The 19,341-nt window shown below is 38.5% G+C and overlaps 1 protein-coding gene across 1 annotated transcript in view; it reads right to left on the bottom strand.

Moving 5' to 3' along the window:
- The window catches only part of WDR70 (WD repeat domain 70), a 282,711-nt gene that overhangs the window by 221,012 nt on the left and 42,358 nt on the right, over positions 1-19,341 (bottom strand). The window contains 2 exon segments of the mRNA XM_049767710.1: positions 9,315-9,448; positions 16,058-16,117. Coding sequence (XP_049623667.1) covers positions 9,315-9,448; positions 16,058-16,117 — 194 coding nt within the window.

Genomic DNA, 19,341 nt, shown 5'->3' with positions numbered 1-19,341 from the left:
ACTTACTCTTCTGTATTAATATATAACATAGTGATTAATGGGACAAGCTCTATAGCAAGTTAAATGTCTGCATTCAAATCCCTATTCTATCATTTCCTATGTGACCTTGAACAACTTAATTAATCTCGTTAAGTCTCCTTATCCACAGGAATAATAAATGTGCCTATGAAACTAGACTTAATAAAAACTAGTAGAAAGAACACATCCAGGCTCAATAAATGTTTATAGAGACAATAGTACACATTATTATTACAATTGTGTAAATAGAACATATTTTCATTACTATTTAGAAAGGAGCAATTTTGTGGGTTTTGGGGGGGTGTTTGTTTAGATTTAGGGAGGGTTATATCAGGGTGTTTAGGGGTTACTCCTGGCTGTGCACTCAGGAATTATTTCTAGTGGTGCTCGAGGGACCATAAGGGGAACCAGGAATAGAACACAGATTGGCTGTGTGCAAAGTAAGCACCCGATTCACTGTACTATTGCTCCAACCCCAAAGCATACATTTCTTATTTGTTTGTCTTGTTTTGTTAGTTGGTTTTGTATTTTTTTTGGGGGGGGGAAGATGATACCCAGCAATGCTCAGGGATTATTCCTGGCTCTGGATTCAGGAATCACTCCTAGCAATGCTCAGGAGACCATATGCAGTATTGAGGATCAAACCCAGGCCAGCTGCACCTAACTCACTGTACTCTCTCCTGTCCCCAAAACAGTCATTTCTATAATCAAATAAGTAATATACATCTGAATAATGCATGCCAAAACCAACAGGTCTTCTATAACAAATTTTTGATAAATTTCTGAAGTGAAAAATCTTCATTGACATTTAATAACTCGGGGCCAGAGAGATAGCATGGAGGTAAGGTGTTTACCTTTCAAGCAGAAGGTCATTAGTTTGAATCCTGGCATCCCATATGGTCCCCCAAGCCTGCCAAGAGTGATTTCTGAGCCTGGAGCCAGGAGTAACCCCTGAGTGCTGCCAAGTGTAACCCAAAAACAAAAACAAAAGAATAATAATAATAATAATAAAAGACATTTAATAACTCAAACAAGAATAGTAATTTTTAAACCAAGAAACAAACATTTGGCCCAGCCAAATAAAAAGCAGAATGTATCAAATATATCCACTTGAAAAGGTAAAGATTATTTAATAATTGTTGAAAACCATATTGTATCACAATAAAAACTACAAATGATTTTCTCAAATGTAAAAACAATTAGTACGGAGATGAAAAAACTGACACCTCAGAAATACACAAATCATATGAGGTTAATATGAATGACTCATGCCTCTAAGAAAGAGAACTTATGAGAAGTAGGTAATCTCAAAGAACCATATTTTCTTACAAGACTGAATCAGGAGAAAGCAGAAAACAAATAGACCAATCACAAGCAAGAAAGCAAACAGTTCTCCCTTTATGCAAAAGCCTTGGGGTTCATCAAGAGAAATTAGTATATAATCAAATCAATACTTACTGTCTATATGATTGTGTTGCATCTGACTTAATAATACTTCACTTAATTATCCCAAAAATTAAAACAAACATGTAGCACATAAACCCTTAAACGAATCATTAACTTGTTGACCTATTTGTAGACCGGAAAATTAGGGTAAAGGGATATAATATATTTTCCACAATAAATCATTCCATTTTATATGTTTCAATGAGGATTTGGTATTTTGATGTCAGATTAAGGCAATACTTGCCTCACATGGCTCTGATATGCATGAATTTCAGCTACCATGGTTGAGATAAATACCAGGTTCTGACAACATGGTTCAAATTTTAGTTACTATGGTATATTAACTGTGAGTAATTGCATAAAGTACAAACTTTGCTGCTAGCTCTTCAGATCAAAAATCATTATATAAGTAACAGATGTGAATCCTGACCAATGACCAATCACAAAGACTGTCGCTGACTGGTCACTGTGCATGTGTTATTCAATTTACACATGGACAGCAAAGCACATAGTTATGTTACATCATTGTCATCGAGTGATAGAAGCCACATGATATTTTACAAAGTTGCAGAATCAAAAGAGGGCAATATGACAATGTCAAAAACTTTAAATCCTCAATGAAATATATAAAAAAAACATTTAAGATGATTTTGCTGTTTACTTGTCGTAGAAAAGCAGCAACAATCTTAAAACCATCACAGCTAAACCATGTGACTATTTTTAGTTTGTCTTGAGACCAAGGACACCAGTAGCACTTGAGAAATTGTTAGAAATGCAAATTCAAAGCCATATTAAAATCAAGTAATTCAAAATTCTAAAGAGGAATTTTAGTTCTAAAGTACACTAAAAATACTAAAATACACTACTTAGTACTAAAATACTTAACACATGTACACAAGTTCTTAACAGACTAGTAAGCTCCAAAATCACACAATAAGCTATACAAGTTACTGTGCAACACCAACAGCGGCCCTGACTCATTTCCAGCAGCACATACTGTATGTGGGTGTGTGAGAGAGAAAGAGAGTGACAGAGAGAGAGAGAGAAAGAGAGAGAGAGAGAGAGAGAGAGAGAGAGAGAGAAAGAGAGAGAGAGAGAGAGTAAGAGAGAGAAGACATACATACACACCAGAGAGGGAAATGTTGATTCCAGAACATGGAAAGGAATGTCCAAGAAGCCTACATCATGTTGTGTCAGAAAACAAGTAAGTTTTTAAAGACTAATGAGGTCATGTCAAAACTACATAGCACTCAAGGAGTCCCAATGGCCAGATCTGGAACAATTTAAGCATCAGAAAGAATAATGACTGCAATTGACTGTAATACATGAACATTTCCAAATCACAAATAGTGATACTCAAAAGAGAAGTGGAGGAAAACACCCAGGAAAACTAACCATATACACTATAACAGTTCGTTCATCACTCAACCCTAAAGATAATATGAGATGAAATGACTAAGCATAAGTGGTATTTTAAAATAATGTAAAGTCAGTCACTGATTAAGGAGAACAAGTTGTTCTTTTAGAAAATACCAAAATAACTACAGCTGAAATTATATAATTAGAAATATCAACAACTTATGATCCTAAATGAGCCACTGAAATAGATATTAGCCAACAGCAAATATTAAACATATTGAGCAAAGGAAGAATGAGATTCTGAAAAATTACAAGATAGCAAAACATCTTCACATATTTTCTGGCTATCACAAGTCTATATTATTAACTTTACAATATAAAAGTAGATGTCAAGTTAATCAATGAACCAATCTAAATTACCAGTTACTAAAAGTGACATGTTAGTGGCAATGAAACTAATACTGATGTCATGTAATAAGGATTCTAATCAAGCCTTTAAATAATCCATAGAAAATGCTGGAGATAAGGAAGTAATTAGAAAATCAGCAAGAAGGAATTTTTTCAAGAACTGAAACTGTCTGTTAATAAGGTTAGAGAATAAAAAGATAGAAAAGAAATACTTTTGAAGGTTAAAATATATCTGAGAGAGGGACCAAAAAATTACAATGTGTATTGCACGGTGGATCCATGTTCTAATAAACCAGTGCTATAAAAGACAAAGGAAGGGAACCGGAATGGTGGCACAAGCGATAAGGTATCTGCCTTGCGGGAACTAGCCTAGAATGGACCACGGTTTGATCCCCCGGCGTCCAATATGGTCCTCCAAGCCAGAAGTGATTTTTGAGCACATAGCCAGGAGTAACCCCTGAGAGTCACCGGGTGTGGCCCAAAACCATAACCAAAAAAATAAAATAAAAAAACAAAGAAAAAGGCCCGGAGAGATAGCACAGCGGCGTTTGCCTTGCAAGCAGCCGATCCAGGACCAAAGGTGGTTGGTTCAAATCCCGGTGTCCCATATGGTCCCCCGTGCCTGCCAGGAGCTATTTCTGAGCAGACAGCCAGGAATAACCCCTGAGCACAACCGGGTGTGGCCCAAAAACCAAAAAAAAAAAAAAAAAAAAAAAACAAACAAACAAAGAAAAAAATTTAATTATGTGATAGTTAATAAAAAATACTAAGGAATTTGGAGAATTTTACTATAAGTAACAGTAAAGCTATGTTTACATAGAAAGTATTTTTTTCAAAGATACATTTTTAAATATTTGATTTTTTTTTTTTTTTTTTTTTTTTTGGTTTTGGTTTTTGGGTCACACCCAGCAGCACTCAGGGGTTCCTCCTGACTCTACGCTCAGAAATTGCTCCTGGCAGGCTCTAGGGACTATATGGGATGCTGCGATTCGAACCACCATCCTTCTGCTATCTCTTCAGCCCCATTTTAAATTATTTGAAAAAAGAAAAGGAAGGCTATTTTTGGCTTTAAGTACTTCAAAATTATACAAATATGACATGAAACAAATACAGAAAAGTATATTAGTAAAGGGTAGATTTCTACTAGATAAATGCTCTACTTTTCTTGCTGAATTTTAAAGCAAAAAGTGAATTACAGAGGAGTTAGTAGATATAAAATATAAACTGAATCCCAGAAAACCCAATGCCATGAAAAGTAGTACAGTATTATTTAGAAGTTAGGGGCAAATGACAATGAAGTTACGTAGTTCCCATGATTAAAAATAATAACATTCATGAGGCCAGAGTAATAATACAGAGGGTAGGGTGCTTGCCTTGCACATGGCAGACCCAGGTTTGATCTATGGCATTCCATATGGTCTTCTAAGTCCACAAGAATAATTCCTGAGTGCAGAATTACGAGTGACCCCTGAGCACCGCCAGGTGTGACTCAAAACAAAGCAAAAAAAAAAAAAAAATAGTAACATTCACATAATTTTACAGTATTAGAAATTATTAAAATTTTATATGCCAAGAATTCTCTTTCAGAGGCCAGAGCCTTTGTCCTGCACAATGTCAACCTGGGTTTGATCCCTGGCATCCCATATGATCCTCCAAGCCTGCCAGGAGTGGTTTTTTTTTTTTTTTTGGTTTTTGGGCCACACCCGGCGGTGCTCAGGGGTTACTCCTGGCTGTCTGCTCAGAAATAGCGCCTGTCAGGCACGGGGGGACCATATGGGACACCGGGATTCGAACCAACCACCTTAGGTTCTGGATCGGCTCCTTGCAAGGCAAACGCCACTGTGCTATCTCTCCAGGCCCCAGGAGTGGTTTTTGAGCATAGATCCAAGAGTAATGCCTGAGTGCTACCAGGTGTGGTCCAAACCCCCCAATAAAAGAATTCTCTTTCATCTGTCTACCCTTTGCTACATCACCACTATATATGATATATATGTTAGGAAATACAATAGACTTATTCTTGGGCTTTTCTTTCTTTTTTTTCTTTTTTTTCTTTTTTTGGTTTTTGGGCCACACCCGGCAGTGCTCAGGGGTTACTCCTGGCTGTCTGCTCAGAAATAGCTCTTGGCAGGCACGGGGCACCATATGGGACACCAGGATTCGAACCAACCACCTTTGGTCCTGGATTGGCTGTTTGCAAGGCAAATGCCACTGTGCTATCTCTTGGGCCCATTCTTGGGCTTTTCTACATTTTCAATTATGGTGGTTTAATTAATGACATAGTTCAAAAATAAAGCAGTCGTTTGAGACTCATGATGCACCTATTAAAATCAGAGAAGATCAACAAGAGAGTACCACACAGTGCTGGTTAGCAAAGACAGAAGAGAACAAACTCCTGAGATGAACCAAGAGAACACCTTGTGGGGGAAAGGGAATACAGCAATATTTTTAAAGGGGCAACATGCTGAGGGCCATAGCAATAGTACAGCAGATAGGGTTATGTCTTGCATGTGGCCAACCCAGATTCAACCTTGGCATTCCATGTGGTCCCCTTTAGTACCACTAGGAGTGATTCCTAAAAGCAGAAGCAGAAGTAACACCTGGGCATTGTTAGGTGTGGCCCCGAAACAAAACAAAAATAAAGAGGGCATCATGCTAATTCATAGCAGTATTAATATTCATAATAATTCATAGCAGTATAAATCATCAAAACTATTTCAAATACAATTCAAATACAATTCATAATAATTCATAGCAGTATAAATCATCAAAACTATTTCAAATACAATCATCACTGGAAACACTCATTTTTATTTTTTTTGTTTTACTTTACTGGTTGTTGTCTCTTCTTTCCCTGTCTAATTGATCAAAGATCTCTACAGTGTTTATTTAGGAAATTCTCAAATCTTTACTAAAGATAGCTAAAAAGTTATGGCTTCAAAATTTACAAATCAGTTTGATTTATAGAATACAGACTAAAAGCACTTTAGTCAAATAGTACTAGAGAAATTTATAGTCACAGATCCAATCCTCAATCACATATATTTATTATCTAAGTATTTATCAGTAACTAAGCAGAAACAATTCATATGACATGCCCTGAAGGATTAAGAAAAATCCCAGCTCTCTAGTCTTTTAGATGTTCCAAAGAATACTTTTTTCTTTCTATTGTTTTAACCACCACCTTCATGAAAGGTTCACTGGAAACAAAAAGCCAACAGACCAGAGACAGGAACTATCTCCACACAGTTGACAAAATCCAGAGTTCATATGTGAATGTGAACAAAAATTATTTAACAAAAATATCAGAGTTTAGGTTCAAGGTAAAACTAGAAGAGACCATACCTTGCAATGCTCAAAGACTCTTCCTAACTCGATGCTCAAGGGTGATCCCTAACAGTGCTCAGGGACCATGAGAGTCCATTTCCAACAAATACACAAGTTAACAAACATCATTTTCACCATAAGCATTCGGTTTTGATATCTAATATGGTCTTTTTTGTTTGATTTGGTTTTGGTTTTTAGGACACACCCAGAGATGCTCAAAGGTTATCTCTGGCTCTTGGGCCGGGCGGTGGCGCTGGAGGTAAGGTGCCTGCGCTAGCCTAGGATGGACCACGGTTCGATCCCCCGGCGTCCCATATGGTCCCCCAAGAAGCCAGGAGCAACTTCTGAGCGCATAGCCAGAAGTAACCCCTGAGCATCACAGGGTATGGCCCAAAAAAAAAAAAAAAAAAAAAAAGGTTATCTCTGGCTCTGCACCCAGGAATTACTGCTTGGGAGACTATATAAGATGCCACGGATCAAACAGTGGTGGGTAACAAGGCAAGCTCCGTACCCACTATGCTCTCCCTAAGCCCCCAATATCGAATATGGTAAAAAAATAAAAATAGGGGGCCGGGCGGTGGCGCTAAAGGTAAGGTGCCTGCCTTGCCTGCGCAAGCCTTGGACGGACCGCGGTTCGATCCCCCAGTGTCCCATATGGTCCCCCAAGCCAGGAGTAACCCCTGAGCGTTACCGGGTGTGGCCCAAAAACCAAACAAAAAATAAAAAATAAAAAAAATAAATAAATAAAAATAAAAATTTGAGATTTTTTCCAAAATCCTTGGAAAAGACAAGTGTTCATTCTCATTCTATTTCATTTTGGGTTGGTTTATTTTGTTTTGTTGTGTTGTGTTTTGTTTTTTGGTTGAGAGAGTCACACTTGGTGGAGTTTATGGCTTACTTCTCACTCTGCACTCAGGGATTATCATTCTTGAGAGCTCGAGAAACCATATAAGATGCTGTGGATTGAACCTGGATCGACATTCCCTGTCAATCACCCAATCCAGTGTACTATCACTCCATCTCCTCTCATTAGTTCTTCTTTTTGAGCCACATCCAGCAGAGCTCGGGCTCTGTGCCCAGGGTCCATATGTGGGTGGTAACATGACTGAACCTAGATAAAGATAAGCATCCTGGGGCCAGAGCAATAACACAACAAATAGGGCATTAGCCTTGCACACTGCTAACCCCAGTGTAATCCCCGGTATCCCACGTGGTCCCCCAAATCTGCCAGGAGAGATTTCTGAGCAGAGCCAATAGTCACCCCTGAACACCATCGGGTGTGGCAAAGGAAAAAAAAAAAGAAGACAAGCATCCCTAACTACTTTAAAATTTCTCCAGACCCAAGCTCTCTATCCTCACAATTCTCTACACATACTTCTTTAAAACTATTTTACTTTAAAAACTAAATAAACTAAATAAAAAAGATTTAAAAATAAAGTAAGAGTGTCAATATGAAAAATCAGTATGTAAAGCACTTTTCTAATATAATATTAACTAATAAATGCCAGCTTAGTGAGGAAGTGGTATATGGCTATCAGCTTAACATGTCATACACTGTATGTGTACATACATGTAAATCCTATGTAATAAAATATTACACAATATTTCTTGTAGTATTCTAAAATACACTAGGCCAGAGATTGGAGCAATAAAACAGAAGGTAGGAGGGCTGGAGATATAGCACAGAGGCAAGGCGTTTGCCTTGTATGTAGTCAATTCAGGATAGATGGTGGTGCGAATCTCAGCATCCCATATGATCTCTGGAGCCTGCCAGGAGTGATTTCTGAGCACAGAGCCAGGAGTAACCCCTGAGCACTGGCAGGAGTGACCCAAAAACAAAAACAAACAAACAAAAAAAAAACTGAGGGTAGGACACTTGCCTTGCATAGGACCAACACAAGTTCAATTCCTGGTACATCATATGGTTCCCCTGAGCCTGCCAGGAATAATCCCTGAACATAGACCCAGGTGGAAGCCCTAAAAACTTCTAGGTTTGGCCCAAAACAAAGCAAACAAACAAATAAAAAAATTAGGTGAGTATTTAACTTCTAATTAAAATATTTCAAGAGGGGGCCAGAGAGATAGCATGGAGGTAAGGCGGTTGCCTTTCATGCAGAAGGAAGGTGGTTCAAATCCCGGCATCCCATATGGTCCCCTGTGCCTGCAGGGGCGATTTCTGAGCATAGAGCCAGGAGTAACCCCTAAATGCTGCCGAGTGTGACCCAAAAACAAAAACAAAAACAAACAAAAAATATATATATATATTTCAAGGGGGTTGAAGAGATAGTATAGCAGAACCAGCCTTGCCTTGCACATAGCCAACATGGGTTCTATTCCCAGCAACCTATACGATCCCCTGTGTATCATCAAGCAGTACAATACCTGAGAGCAGAGCCAAGAGTAACCCATGAGAATCACTGGGTATGACCCAAAATATTAAAAATAAACAGATAGAAAATATATTTAAAACACAAAAACAAGAAGTCTGAAACATTTCACTATTGGGGGGGGGGGTCACACCTGGCTTGCTCAGGGGTTACTCCTGGCTCTGTGCTCAGAAATCACTCCTGGCAGGCTTGGGAAACCATATGGGATGCCAGGATTTGAACCACTGTCATTCTGATGCAAGGCAAACATCTTACCTCCATTCTATCTCTCCAGCCCAACATTTTACTTTCATTTGAATAAGAAATAATTTGTATACATAATGTTATTGTTAGTGCCTTTCAACTGAAGATATTAAGTCACACAGTACATACCATTCACAGGGCTGCAATGATCGAAAGGCTTTAAAAGAAGCATCCATTCCAGCAAAATCCCAAAATTTAACATCATAGTCATATCCTCCAGTCACCAGACGGGCACCTGAGGGATCCAGACCTAAAGCAGAAACCTGAAATAAAAAAATGAATTGGAGAAAAGTGAGTTACACCCCATATAAATCCCATTTTCTTTCTCTCACTTTTTACCCACCCTTACCTCCAATCTTATAGCATTGGAAGTATAAAACATCAACTGGTAACACACCTAAAAACTAGAGATAGACAAGAATCTTTAATTACTTTTTGTGTGATTATTTTTTCTTTTAAATAGTGGAAAAACAGGGGATCAGAGTGATAGCACAGCAGATAGGGCACTGCCTTGCACTTGGCCAACAAAGGTTCAAGCCCTGGCAACTTATATGTCCTACTGAGCCTGCCAGGAATAATTTCTAAGTGTAGAGCCAGGACTAGCTGCCACCTGTGGCCCAAAAACCAAAAAAAGAAAAAAGAAAAAGGAGGGGCCGGCGAGGTGGCGCTAGAGGTAAGGTGTCTGCCTTGCAAGACTAGCCAAGGAAAGATCGCAACCACGGTTCAATCCCCCGGCGTCCCATATGATCCCCCCAAGCCAGGGGCAATTTCTGAGCACTTAGCCAGGAGTAACCCATGAGCATCAAACGGGTGTAGCCCAAAAAAAAAAGAAAAAGAAAAAGGAAAAAAAAAAAGAAAAGGGAAAACAGTTTCTAAAAGAAAAAAGAAAAAGCTAAGGAAAACTTGGGAGTAGGTAGAAGGATATGGACACTGGTGAAGGGTGGAAGCTCAAACATTGTATGACTTAAAAGCATGCATAAATTTGTAACTTTGTACCTCAAGGTGATTCAACAAAAGTTTTAAAAAGCAAAAATATTAAATAGTGAAAAAATATTTTACATTAGTTCTACTAGCTTTGTTCTAATCTTACATGTACCTAGGATTACTGGCACTGCAATTCCATATGATAAAGTAAGCAACTCTAGTGCATAGGTAGAAATCCTGCAAATAATTCAGCTTTTTCAATAAGCAATTTTAAGCAAAGATAATGAAATCTTTGTGATAATGAAATCACAAAATGAAAAATAAACTAATCTAAAATTTTCAAAATGTTAATACCCAGGTAGCGCAGCAGTATGGCACTTGCCATATTATATGTGATTATTTACAAAATCAAATTTAAAAATACCTAAGATGGTAATTTATGTATGCAGAATAGTAATTTCTACTTTACTCTTTTTAAATAGCTTTCTTCTGTTTTCATTGGTATTATTAACATCTTTAAGTTGATTTTATACAGTCAGTCCTTGCTTTTGTTTTCTGATTTCCCCTCCACCTCTCCACTTGCTCTTCCTCATTGATCTTGTACTTATGATGACTGTTGTGGTGCTGCTGCATTTTTTGCTGTGCTGCTTGTTGCTGCAGGTCCATATACAGCTGCAGTGCTTACAAGACTGGCTCTCTTTTAGTTTAGTGCTCACACATGTGCTTTGCCAAGGGTGACACTCTCAGATGAGGCACACATGTTATGGTTGTGGTGCTCCTCATGAACTGCTGCAGTTCTTACTCATATGCTCACCAGAAACCATACTTTCTGACCAACCAGGGATATCCGAAGGGGTGCCGCAGCACTTTTTGTGCTGGAAATCACCTGCATCGCTGGGAAAGGCAGATAGCAGTTTGCACACTCAAACAGCAGAGCTCGGTGGGCAGGATCACACTTGACACAGGTGGGCACTAGGGATTTGAACCCATGAATATTGCTCACAGGGCAGACTCTCTATCTATATGCCACTATGTTTCTCCTCCAGGTCCCCCAGCTATGCTCACTTTGCACCATACTATACCATTTCAGCCAAAACTGATACAAATTAGAACCAAGTGCAGAGGTTTCTGAAACTGGTAAAGAAAAAAAAAAAAGGACTGTCTTTACTACTGTCTCTACATACAATTGCTAAAAATTTTCAGAGACTATCTTGGATACAAATTTATATATATATATATATATATATATATATATATATATTATAATATAATATAAATAAAAATCTTCAAAGAGGAGCCCAAGAGGTATCATGGAAGTAAGGCGTTTATTTGCCTTGCGTGAAGGACGGTGGTTTAAATCCCGGCATCCCATATGGTCCCCCGAGCCTGACAGGAGAGATTTCTTAGCTCAGAGCCAGGAGTAACCCCTGAGCACTGCCAGGTGTGACCCAAAAACCAAAAAAAATGTTTTTTCAAAGAGACTATCTTGGATACAAATTTATATGTATAGCAACCAGAGCTTGAGTGATAACACATCAGGTAAGGTTTTTGTATTGGATGCAGCATCCTATATAATCCTCCAAGCCTGCCAGGAGTGATTCCTGAGTGCAGTGCCAGGTGTTGCCCAAAACACAAAAACAAAAAAGGGAAACCAAAAGCAAACCAAACCAAAGCATCAAAAAAAAAAAAAAAAACAACAACACATTTAGTTATTTCTTTTATATAAATCTAGCATAGAATATTGGTAATAATGTTATTTTTGTTACACAATTTTGTTTGTTTGTTTGGGGGTCAATACCCCACAGCACTCAGGGGTTACTCCTGGCTCTATGCTCAGAAATTGCTCCTGGCAGGCTCGGAGGATCATATGGGATGCCGGGCTTCAAACCATCGTCCTTCTGCATGCAAGGCAAATGCCCTACCTCCATGCTATCTCTCTGGCCCTGTTACACAATATTCTAAAAGTGCTCATATATGCAGATAACATTCATAAATAATTACCTGTTGATTATTTTTCAGTCAATTTTCTAATCTTATCAAACTATTTAAAATGACCCAACAAGACTGAAAGTGAAAATGCAGTGTGGTTTGTTGGGGGGGGGGGGTCGTTTGTTTGTTGGCTTATTTGGGGGAGACCACACCCAATGGTGCACAGGACATACTCCTGGCTCTTCGCTCAGGAATCGCTCCTGGTGGAACCAGACAACCATATGGGGTGCTGGGACTAAGCTTGGGTTGGCAACATAAAAGCGCCCTTCCCACTGTACTATATCTCTCCCTCCTCACACAAAATGGTCTTCAGATAGTCTAACAGACTTTAAGAAATCCTAGATTTCTTTCTTTCTCTTGTGAAAATCAACAATCTCATCAAAATCAGTGAAATAAAGCCACACAAGGATAGCACTACACTCACACTCACTTTGAAAAATACAAATGACCTTGACACCATAGTAAGTATATTCGCCAAACAGATAAGTTTCTCCAATGGCAGGGATAAAATAGCAGAAAATCTGTCACAGACTCGCAGACACAACAATGATGACTCTCAAAGTGACTCAGACATCATTTGGGTTCTGAACTAAATGAAATAACTATAAAAATATGTATGGAAAAAACATTTACACTAATAAAATATTGGATTATATTAAAAATTATTAGAGAAGAATTTTAATATAATAAAGATGTTTGATTGTGAGGAAGAAAAGGAGGAACACAGCCCACTTCAATTTTTTTTTTTGCCACACCCAGAAGTTCCCAGGACTAAGCCCTGGCTCTGTGCTCACAGAGGATTCCTGGCAGTACTCAGGGATGCCAGGCTTCAAATCTGGGTCAGCCATGTGCAAGGCAAGTGCCCTACATGCTGGACTATCTCCTAAGTCAGTGATACTGAAAGATTTGCAGATGAATTCTGAATTTGCTTTTCTATGATTCCACTGTGGTAAGCACGAGGAAAACGGATGAAATGTAGAGGGACTAGAAAGGTCAAGTACAACAGCAAATAGGACTGACTGTAAAAAGCATGACTAAGGTTCAAGAGATAAATATGAGTGTTCCTATTAGTACTCTCTAAACTTCCGTGAATATATAAATATTTTTTCTTGGGTCACCCCCAGTGGTGCTCAGGGCTTACTCCTCTTACTCAGGGATCACTCCTGGTGGCGCTCAATGGACTATATATGGTGCTGGAATTCAAACCTGGATCAGCCATATGCAAGGCAATCTCATTACCCACTATACTATCTCTCCTGCTCACTGCTTTTACATTTTTTAAAAAAGATTAGACAAAAAAAAAAAATATCTTCCTAACAGCTGGCATTGGGTGATGGTGAGGTGGGAGGATGTTCAGACACACCTCATGGTACTCAGGCTTTAACCCAGGCTCTGAGCTAAGGGATCACTACTGGCAGTGCTTGAGGGACCACACACGGTGCCAGATATCGAAATTGGGTCTGTCATATGCAAGGCACTCTGGATTCTAACAATGGACATATATACAAGCATGCCAAAGAAATGCAAAATGTTCTTTAAGTAACAATACAATTAGAATGATACAATTAGAAGTTTTAATTAACTTTTATTTTCCATGGTAGGGATCAAACCCAGGTTCTCACATATGCAAAGCAAACACTCTGAAACTGAGCTACAGAACACCCAGCCAGATGGCCATGATTTTTTAGAGCATCAGTTCTAACATCTGTTTCAGGGCCTTTAAACTCATAAGTTATTTTTAGGGCATTTGTTTTGTTTGGGGTCTAAATCCAGCTGTGCTCCAGGCTTACTCCTTGCGGTCCTTAGGAAGACCACAGATAGTGGCACTGCAGACTGAACAAACCAAGGTTGGCTGTATGCAGGGACTATATACTATCTCTCTTGCCCCAAAGGTTTTTTTAATTGCTTTATTTAAGCACCGTGGCTACAATTTGTTCATTTCTGGGTTTAAGTCATACAATGTACACCATCCTTCACCAGTGAACCCTTCCGGTCACCATCACCAAAGTCTCCTTTTTCCCTCTCAGCCCTTACACTCCTGCCCCAAAGTATTAAATTCTTATCAAGGACCTCAGAAAATATCTGTTAATATGATTTGTGTGAATAATGGTTACTATTGTAGAAACTAAAACTAAGACTTTGTTAGTACTGTTACTGTTGCTAATCTATATTATGTGTAGGAAGTGGTGGGAGCATTCATTGTAGCAGTAAAGTGGAGGGGGGAGGAGGAGATTTTGTTTTTCAATAAAAACTTCCTTGCTTCAGGGCTGGAGAGATAGCATGGAGGTAGGGCATTTGCCTTGCATGCAAAAGGACGGTGGTTCGAATCCCAGCAACCCGTCAGGGGCGATTTCTGAGACCCCAAAACCAAAAAAAAAAAATATATATATATATATATATTTGAGGCAGGAATGGTGGCACTTGAGGTAAGGTATCTGCCTTGCAAGCACCAGCCTAGGGAGGAGAGCAGGTCGATACTCCGTCGTCCCATATGGTCCCCCCAAGCCAGGAACAATTTCTGAGTGCATAGCCAGGAGTAATTCCTGAGCGGCACCAGGTGTGGCCCAAAAACAAACAAAAAAAAAAGTCCTTGCTTCACTAATAATAAAATGCTCACTATATTTTAATGTAAACATTTTATTAAATATTATTCTTTGAACCAGAGCAATAGCATAGCGGTACTGCATTTGCTATGCAAGCTGCTGATCGGATCAGACCTGGGTTCGATCTCCAGCATCCCACAGGGTCCCCTGAGCCTGCCAGGACAGATTTCTGAGCATAGAGCCAGGAGTAATCCCTGAGCACTGCTGGATGTAGCCAAAACAAACAAACAAACAAACAAAATATACATAAAAATAAAATGTTATTCTCAAGAGAAAAATATTAAGTGAAAATGTGCCAATCATTATTTTAATAACCCTGTCTATTAATTCTATCTCTTGTATCATTTCTAGCTTTTTTGGGGGTCTTTTGTTTGTGTTTTTGTTTTTTTTTGGGGGGGGGGGCCACACCTGGTGACACTCAGGGGTTACTCCTGGCTATGCGGCTGAGAAATCACTCCTGGCTTGTAGGGCCATAGGGGACACCAGGGGATTGAATCATGCTTGAGCCACGCTCCAGCCCCTATAGGTCTATTTCTATTGATTAATGTGTACCCATCATTATAGGACATATTTTCCTACTTCCCTCTTCCCTCTACATCAGGCATTTAGAAAAGAGTAGCTTCTTTAGGAAGAGAAAGCAAAGGACTAGGGAGATAATTAAGTGGACAGGAGACATACTTTCATGCAGGGAACCTAGGAAAAGATCCCCAAAAATACACTTGGTCCCCAAAGCAGAGCTGAAAAACATCCTAGAGCACCACATGATATGGCCATAACACGAAGAAAAGGGAAAGAAAAAGTATTTTATTATCCACAAACAGGTTTCCACTACCACTTTTGAATGGTACAATAGCAAGATATTATTTTACCTTATATTTAGATAATTGTATTAATAATAAAATAGCAAAGACATAATATAAACTAATCTATGAGTCTAAGTAGTATGATCTTAGAGTAATACAATGACCATTTTATGTTTACTTATCTCAACATTTATATCAAATAAATTAGGCAAAATACTGATATAGAAAGAAGCAAAGGGTAATGAGACATTTTCCCACACCATAAAAAAGAAAACCATGTTTGAGTTTCTTTTTTTTTTAAACTTGTAATTTTCCAATATCAAAGAAAAAGAAGTTTTGAGGCCAACAAAAATAATGACAATAATAAGTGTTCCTATTTTAAATGAAAGGCAATGGCTAGATTGACAGAACAGAAAAGTAATCCTTCCATTTTCCTGATTGTCTACAGCTTTTATAAGCTGAATGTTAATTAGTCTTGATAAAAATGTAGCTTTATTTCACTTTTCCCTGAGAGTTCTGACATTAAAACAAACTATAAAATTTTTGAACTTACTGTTTTCGTGCCATGCTTCAATGTTATCTCATGTGAGTCTGGGATCTTTTGGATAGGGCTCTGAAAGAAGAAAATTCCATGACATCAATGAGGAACTGAAGGTATTTTGGGGGGAAATACACACTACATTCACAGGAAACACAGCTTTCTTCATAGCATCACTAGATTTTTAACACAAAGCTCAAAATCAATAGGACTTTAAGGATATCTTATTTCAATATTTTAGATAGACTGGTCAATTTGAAAAGATAATAATTTATCTTAAATATCTATAAAAATAAAAAAAATTCTTTATGCTGTATGTATTCGTAAGGTCCTCTGAGAATCCAAAAATACTTCAAATTCCCTAGACTAGATTCCAAAGGGCTAGAGTATATACTTTGCATGTAGGAGTCCCATGTTTAACCCCTAATACTAATGATGTCCCCTGCTCACAGCCAGGAGAAGGCTCTGAAAAACACCAGATATGGCTTAAAATAAATTACTTAAAGTCCTTTCTTAATAAGAATTTGAGCATACCAAAGGATTTACATTTTTCATCTGTAATAGACAACAATTCTGCACATGGTAAATATGTATTTTTATACCTTACACATTAATAAAACAAGGGCAATCAAAGAAACTACTATTCAAAAGTGTACCAGTTAGACACTAGAGATAGTACAGTGGGTAAGGTGCTTACTTTGCACATAACTCAGCTAGGCTGGATACCCAGCATCCCATTCGTTTCCCTATGTACCACCAGGAGTGATTCCTAAGTGCAGAGCGAAGAGTAACCCCTGGGCATCACCAGTGTGAACAAAAAAAATATATATATATATATATATACACGTGTGCGTGTGTGTGTGTGTGTGTGTGTACTGTAAGGAATTCAGCCATTGATTCAATGATTTTATAAACATTTGTTACAGTGAAACTATACCACATGGCAGGTGACATTAAACAGAGGTCTCTATTCTTCTCCTTCCTCAAAAATGCTTATGATTTGGGGCTGGAGCAGTGGCACAAGTGGTAAGGCGTCTGCCTTGCCCACACTAGCCTAGGACGCACTGAAGTTCGATCCCCTTTGTCCCAGATGGTCCCCCATGCCAGGAGCGATTTCTGAGTGCATAGCCAGGAGTAACCTCTGAGTGTCACAGGTGTGACCCAAAAACAACAACAACAAAAAAAAAAAAGAAGAGGCTTATGATCTAAGAAAGATATATCAAACACTCTGATAAAACACAATAAATTCTACGACAGACATGGCTATGAACAGAGAGAAGATGGATGCATATAATCAGATATAAGATAAGAGAGTACAGTGATAAATAACAAGTTCCACTGCTTAATCAAGTGTCCATTATCCAAGAACTAGGTAATTATTCTAAAATGCTATAGCCCTTTAAATTCATGTTAAAATTATCCTACAATTTAATAATACCCAAAGACAATAGAGATGAGAGCTGGAAGGACCAGCTCACAATATGAAGATTATCACAAAGAATGCTAAATGCAGGTAAAGAAATAACAACATTAACAACCATCATGACAATGGTAGTGAGTGAGAGAAACAGAATGCCAATCTCGAATACAGACTGGGGGTGGGGGAGGAGGAAGATGGGGGGCATTGGTGATGGAAAGGTTGCACTGGTGAAGGGAGGTGTTGTTTTTTGGTTTGTTTGTTTTTTTTTTGTTTTTGGGCCACACCCGGTAATGCTCAGGGGTTACTCCTGGCTATGCACTCAGAAGTCGCTCCTGGCTTGGGGGACCATATGGGACACTGAGGGATCGAACCGCAGTCCGTCCAAGACTAGCACAGGCAAGGCAGTCACCTTACCTCTAGCGCCACCGCCCGGCCCAAGAGGTGTTCTTTTTTAAAACTAAAACCCAACTGCAAACATGTTTGTAGTCATGGTGATTAAAGATATTATAAAATAATGGGGCCGGGAAGGTGGCGCTAGAGGTAAGGTGTCTGCCTTACAAGCGCTAGCCAAGGAACGGACCGTGGTTCGATCCCCCGGCGTCCCATATGGTCCCCCCAAGCCAGGGGCGATTTCTGAGCACATAGCCAGGAGTAACCCCTGAGTGTCAAACGGGTGTGGCCCAAAAACCAAAAAAAATAAATAAATAAATAAATAAAAAGATATTATAAAATAAATAAAAATAATAAGATTAACCTAAATCTACTTTATGATAGGTGTGCAATATTACACTGGTCCCCATTTCTCATTGTTTAGACTCCTTGATCAATCAAAATGCTGCTCAACCATTCCAGGTAGACTGATTCAGGCTGAGAGTTCTGAGGTCTTCTCAGAATAGAGACAGAATCCCTTTGCTGCCTGAGGCAAGGCACAGCAGCATGTGTGCGTTCTCTCTCTCTCTCTCTCTTTCTCTCTCTCTCTCTCTCTTTCTCTCTCTCTCTCTCTCTCTCACACACACACACACACACACACACACACACACACACACACACACACACACACACACACACACACGACATTCTGATATAGAAAAAGCCCAGCTCCATAACTGAACCTCATCAAGCCACCAAATTGTTATAGCTACATAGTTCCTGGAGCTCACATGAAGCTACACAACACCTCCAAATTTCATAGTACTTACAGCCCAGTAGGAGCACAGCAAATTGATAAAAAAAAATAAATAAATAAGTTATGTGAACAATAAGCTCAATGTGCAGAAATAATAACAGAAGGTTCAACTAGCACCAACCAGCTCAGTAAATCCTTGGACAATGACTTTAATAACACCACTGTGAGAAATATCAATGATCACAAATTGACTTTTATTAGTCCATTATGATGCCAGTTTGTATCAAAAAGCAATATGAAGTAAATTTGCATATGTCTGCCAAAGGGACAGGTTTGGAAGGCCAAATGGGAAACTGTGGACATTAGTGGAATAAAGATCACAGTGATGGAGGAATTGGTGTGTGTGTGTGTATATATATATATATATATATATATATATGTATATATATGTATATATGTATATTTATATGACATAGAAAGGAGCACTATATAGAGTCATTTCCCTAGCCTAGGGAATTTGAAGTATTTTTGGATTCTCAGAGGACTTTATGAATATATACAGCATAAAGATTTTATATATATATGTATATATATATATATATATATATATATAAAAGAACTGCTGTAAAACCTGGAGATACAGCCCAAAGATCTGGCATGAACATTTCATATTCAGGACACCTGAGTTCAAAGCACAACACTATGAAGTCCAGGTATGGATTACTTCTCCTAAATAACCCCATAAAAAATGAA

The sequence above is a fragment of the Suncus etruscus genome, chromosome 2 (genome assembly GCF_024139225.1).
Source record: "Suncus etruscus isolate mSunEtr1 chromosome 2, mSunEtr1.pri.cur, whole genome shotgun sequence".
Lineage (NCBI taxonomy): Eukaryota > Metazoa > Chordata > Mammalia > Eulipotyphla > Soricidae > Suncus > Suncus etruscus.
Note: the sequence above shows the minus strand (reverse complement) of the source record. Positions and strands in the feature narration are given on the sequence as shown.